Below are 5,600 nucleotides of genomic sequence, written 5' to 3'. Positions count from 1 at the left end.
TTGGGGCATAACTAAGAATGGCTAAGCACTGGAGCCTTACAAGGAATCCTTTCCACATAGCACCAGGACACACGTGCACCAAATCTGGCCCGACACTGGGGCTGTGTTCGCAGATGCGAAGCCCGAGATCTAGTGACATTGCTCGGGAAGGCACAGGCTCCATTGAGTGCGAGTCCCTGGCAAAAACAAAATAGAGAGGACTTCTACATGTGTCACTCGCATAACTAGTATTCAGAACAGAACCCCCCCCCCACACACACACACACCACCCATAACATTTTGCAGCAATTAATTATAATGGAGTCTTTCTTGGCAGTAGGTATAAGATGATGCCGACTCATTTAAAATACATATTTTGCCGGTTGGTACTACAGCATTAATATTTTGTCACGCCGTGTTCTGTCCTGTTCCTTTCTCATATTATAAAAAAAAAGGCTAAACATTCACGAGACACTTTATTTGAAAAATCCGAGGGGGAGACCCCCCAAAAACTAAAAAAAAAACACAAACCAAAACAACCCGTTGAATATTTTAATTGTATAGTCCCATCAGCCAGAGAGCTTCGAAATACATGTGTAAAAATAATGACTACAAATTAGCGCAACTGCACTGTGGGCTAAAGCCAATAAAAGAAATGTCCTAAGTAATTAGGAAGACAAGACGTAAAGACCTGGAAAAGAGAAGAGGCGGCATCCGAAGCAGTCGTATTTCTAACTGCAAGGTGTCCTTGCCAGCTGTATGTGCTGTGAGTGACACAGCAGACTCACAACAAACCCACTTTTAGGCATTAAGGCTTTAGCTAACCTGGTGCCCAAGGAGGCAGCTGAGTTGATGCAGAAGAACTGAGGGCCTGATTGAAGAAAAGTTCCCCCGATTATATTTGTGTGGAAAAGCTCACCTCTTGCAGAGCTCTAAAGTGTAATCAAGGCACAGGCTTATACTTGAAGGATGTTAACTCTCATACGGGAACCTACTTTCTCCTAAACGGTTTCTTGCCTACTGAATGAGAGCCTCCCAATTGAAGCAAAATGATCCTTATGTACTAATATCAAGCACAGTCACAAAGCGACTGGCCATTTACGCTGCCACTTTAGACAAAGATATTTAGTTATTCCCGGGTAGCAAGTGCACTTTTGCATTTTTAAGCACGAACAAGCAGAGCACAAACATATTTACAAGTGCAATTACTAAATAGTGATTTGATGCTGTAAAGTCACCGGGTTAACTGCAACTTTGCTGCAATTTTCTTAATATTCAGACAATCACTTTATTAAATTAGTTCCTAACACTTAAGGCCAGAGTGTTAACAGTCAGAGAAGGCTTTTTTTTTTTTTTTTGCCTTCATTGAATTTTTTTTTTCAGTTACAGTAAAAGTTGAAAATCCTCCCAAGGCAGCTCGATAAAAATAATAATTTGAATCACATTAACTGTTCGAGACACATGTATGCACAGAGATGAACGTGTTTTATATGCATTTCAAGCTAGATTGGGCAAAAAAATTAGAAAATGCAAGGGACGAGTCTTCATTGGCAAAGGCGATGGACCAGATGACCTGATAGGTCTTCATCATCCCAACTTCCTTGATATATAAATAACCTTAGAAAGCAGCTTTGGATACAGAAGGGCCCTCAGGAGCCCCTAACATTCCTTCTATTATAAAATAACAAATGACTCTTTGCTTTAATCTCTTTTCTCACCCCCTACGCTATTACTTTACATATTTTCAAATTTACACTGCCGGTCTCTCTCTAAGACAAAAATCTGGGCAAAATCTTCCTGTGGCTGCCTGTACACAGCGATGCACGGGTTGGGGTGTTGCATTTGGAGACTAACATGCTACAGAGAAGCCTCCCTTGCAGCACTCTTAAAATCTGGTGTTGGTGAGCATTAGCCAGAATTTCTACCTGACAGGCTTAGGATCCCTCTCGAGTGGGTAATGCAGTGTGGAAATCGGTGGCCAAATATAAACCCAATGCCCTCCTGACAGATTTTTTTCCCCCTCACTTCTCAGTGTTTCCTTAAAATCAAGCTCGGTGGGATCCATTGGTTCCCTGGGGTTAAAACCCAGCTCCCCATCTCTCCCAGGGGCTGAGGCAATAATGTCAGGGGCTGAGGATCCGATTTGAAATCATTTCACTTGAACTCAGCAAATTTCTCTTTTGAAATTACCTTAAATTCCCCACCCAGAATATTGCCACCCCCAGAAGAATAAAATGACTTGTGCTCGCGGGGTCTTCTTCTTCTTCCTTTTTTTTAAGACCTAAAAAATCCTGACAAGTAAAACTTAAAGGTGTTTACCTTGTCATCAGCATGTAAGCTAATTATCTTGGGCAAGATGTAGGCTTCTATTGTCTTGTTGCTTTAGTGCCTATGCCCCGCCTCTGGTGGCAGCCTAAAACCTGGCGTCTGGCTAAAACAAACGAAAGGCAGCCCTGAGCCTCCACTCAATCCAATTAAGGCGGACTTCGTCCACTCGGTTACGTGTACATCCAACAAGATCGGCGTTAAGGCAACACCAGAATATTTGGCAAAAAAAGATTTGCCTCCCCTTCCTTTTTTTTTTTTTCTCTCCCAGCCGCCGAATCATGTCGATGAGCCCAAAGCATACGACTCCTTTCTCAGTGTCTGACATCTTGAGTCCCTTGGAGGAAAGCTACAAGAAAGTGGGCATGGAGGGGAGTAACTTGGGAGCTCCCTTGGCAGCCTACAGGCAGTCTCAGGTTTCTCAGCCGGCCATGCAGCAGCACCCCATGGGCCACAACGGGGCAGTGACTGCTGCCTACCATATGACAGCGGCGGGGGTCCCCCAGCTCTCCCACACCACGATGGGGGGCTACTGCAACGGCAACCTAGGCAACATGAGCGAGCTTCCACCCTACCAGGAGACCATGCGGAACAGCGCTTCGGCCACGGGATGGTACGGCACCAACCCGGACCCCCGCTTCTCCACCAGTAAGTGCGCCCCGCAGCCCGTGGCGGGAACTTGGCGCTCACCTGCGGGCGGGAGCCCGGTGGGGACGCGCTGGGGGCTGCGGGTTTGAGCGGGAGAAGTGCGGGGGAGGGGGGCGGTGGGGAGCCCCAGGCGGGTCAGCTCCAGGAGCGGGGTGGCCGCGCGGCCGGGGCGAGGCGAGGCGAGGGGTCCCCAGCATCCTGGCCCTTTCCCCGGTTCCGCCGGCTTCCCAGCTGCGCTCCCGGGCTGCTTCCCTGCGAAGCAAATCGGCAGCCGGGGCAGAGCGATCTGGCAGTGCAGGAGGGACTGTGTGGGTGGCCGGGTCCTGCCCGCCCCATGCTGCCGCGGCCAAGACCCCCGCGGCCGGGCAGCGCGGGGGGCAGCTAAGGGCTCATCCTTGGCTGCGGGGCAGGAAGCGCTGCAGCGACTCGAGCCCGGCTCCGAGAGCGGCCGGCGGCGGAGCAGCGCTGGGGCCGGGCGCCTGCCCAGCCGTCCCCGAGTGCCCCGGCCCCGCACGCCGTTTCCCTGCCCGCACCGCCCTGTCGCTGCCGGAGAGGCGCGAGGGCTCGGGGCGGCGAGGCAGGAGCGCGGATCGGATCGGATCGGATCGCAGCCCGGCCCGCTGGCGGCCAGAGCCTGCCCCGCTTTGTGTGGGTGCAGACCGGCGCTTCCTGGGGGGGAAGCGGTTGCCTGGGGCCGGCTGGGAGAGTGGGTCTGGCTGTGCCTCTGCCTGTGGTGCTTACACCGTGCCCTCTTCTCGCCCGCAGTCTCCCGCTTCATGGGGCCGTCTTCTGGAATGAATATGGGCGGCATGGGGAGTCTGAGCGCCCTGGGGGACGTGAGCAAGAGCATGGCACCTCTCCAGAGCACTCCGCGCAGGAAGCGGAGGGTCCTTTTCTCTCAGGCCCAAGTCTACGAGCTGGAGAGACGCTTCAAGCAGCAGAAATACCTCTCCGCTCCGGAGAGGGAACATTTAGCCAGTATGATCCACCTCACCCCCACTCAGGTCAAAATCTGGTTTCAGAACCACCGCTACAAGATGAAGCGCCAGGCCAAAGACAAAGCTGCTCAGCAGCAGATGCAACAGGACAACAGCTCGTGCCAACAGCAGCAGTCTCCTCGGAGAGTGGCGGTGCCAGTGCTTGTTAAGGATGGCAAGCCATGCCAAGCAGGCTCCAACACCCCCACAGCCGCTATCCAGAGCCATCAGCAGCAGGCAGCTACAGCAATCACGGTGGCTACCAATGGCAACAGCCTCGGACAGCATCAGAGCCACCAGACAAACAGTGCAGGGCAGTCTCCAGACATGGGACAGCACTCGGCCAGCCCTTCATCCCTGCAGAGCCAGGTCTCCAGTTTGTCTCACCTAAACTCTTCTAGCTCTGACTATGGCACTGCCATGTCTTGTTCTACTTTGCTATACGGTAGGACCTGGTGAAAGGATTAAAAAAAAAGGTCAAATGTTCCCAGTCACACAAACCTCTGTCCTGTTCAAACTACTGGGTGGTTTTTCTTTTGCTTTCCTTTTTCTTTTTCCTTTTTTTCCCAATCGTGCTCCTTTCTCTTTCTTTTTCCCCCCTTTTCATTTTAACGAGTGGTTCTTTGAGGAACCCTACTAGAGAGAGTGACTTTAGGTTGTTAAATGGGTATTAAAAATATTGGTGGAGCAGTTGCAGAATGGAGCCCATGAGTGGCCACGGTCTGAAGGCTTGGATTGCAAATGTACACTTTGCCAGCGAATAGGACTCGTCTGTAAATATAGAGATTCTGGGGGGCGGGGTGGGCCTTCTCCCCCAAAGCAGACAAAGGAGCGGCCCGCGCCGCGCCCCGGTCCCGCCGCCAGGGCCCGCGGATGCAGACACCGATTCCTCACGGCGCGGCGATGATTTTGATTTTTTTCTCCTTGCGTTTGATGTGAACCTGTAGCTGTATAATGCTGTCACAAGTTGGACTGAACCCCTAGTTTTTAGTAACCTGTATATTTTGTTGTATAAAAAAAAACACAATCGAGCAACCAAAACGAAACTCACCCCCTCCTTTTTTTTTTATGGACATTGCCCGATCCGTGTGAAAGCCTTTGGCAGCTTGTCATTTGCGCACGTCTCCTTTTTCTGTTGTAACTTATGTAGATATTCGGCTTCGATATAGTTCATCAGAAGCTTCTAATAAATTATACACATTGCAAATATTCTTTTATTATTCTTATTGCTACTGCTAGTATTATTTCCATTCGCTTTTCCCGCATGGTGCTTTTGCTTTTGGTTTGAAAAAAAACGGGGATGCTCAGAAATGCTGAAGCCGGCATGAAATAGAGAAGGGCCCGGAGCCTGGCTTTGCCGACGCCCCAGGGGAGCCGCAGCAGGCTCGGGGCCAGCAAGCACTGAGCTGCCCTCGGGTGGCCGGAGCCCGGGCAGCTGGGCGAGGAGGACGGCGCTCCGGCGGCCCGCGGGCGTCCCAGCGCCCTACCATTAGGAGCAAGCTAAGGAGTCACCTCAGGGACAAGCTTTACAGAGCGCCCGGCTGCAGCGACTTGTAACCAGCTCCTTTCTACCTGGGTTCCCTGCGTGCTTGTATTCCCGGGGGTGTGGGGGTGCGATCATCTTTATTTCGAATCAAAATAAAACCATAGTGCGTTGTGTACGACGTGGAG

The 5,600-nt window shown here is 51.3% G+C and overlaps 1 protein-coding gene across 1 annotated transcript; it reads left to right on the top strand.

Moving 5' to 3' along the window:
• Positions 1-2,492: 2,492 nt before the first annotated feature.
• NKX2-1 (NK2 homeobox 1) lies at positions 2,493-5,115 on the top strand. The gene is made up of 2 exons (XM_006268394.2): positions 2,493-2,952; positions 3,718-5,115. The coding sequence occupies exons 1-2, from the start codon at positions 2,586-2,588 to the stop codon at positions 4,386-4,388; spliced, it is 1,038 nt and encodes a 345-aa protein (XP_006268456.1). The 5' UTR covers positions 2,493-2,585; the 3' UTR covers positions 4,389-5,115.
• Positions 5,116-5,600: the final 485 nt, after the last annotated feature.

Source organism: Alligator mississippiensis, chromosome 2, assembly GCF_030867095.1.
Source record: "Alligator mississippiensis isolate rAllMis1 chromosome 2, rAllMis1, whole genome shotgun sequence".
Taxonomy (NCBI): Eukaryota; Metazoa; Chordata; order Crocodylia; family Alligatoridae; genus Alligator; species Alligator mississippiensis.
This window is presented reverse-complemented; position numbering and strand designations above follow the sequence as displayed.

What these genes read in the sequence shown, in the direction of transcription:
- NKX2-1 (XM_006268394.2), top strand. Translation starts at nt 2,586, where the DNA reads ATGTCGATGAGCCCAAAGCATACGACTCCTTTCTCAGTGTCTGACATC. An exon ending in GGACCCCCGCTTCTCCACCA is followed by an intron (nt 2,953 to 3,717) that starts GTAAGTGCGCCC and finishes TCTCGCCCGCAG; the next exon opens with TCTCCCGCTTCATGGGGCCG.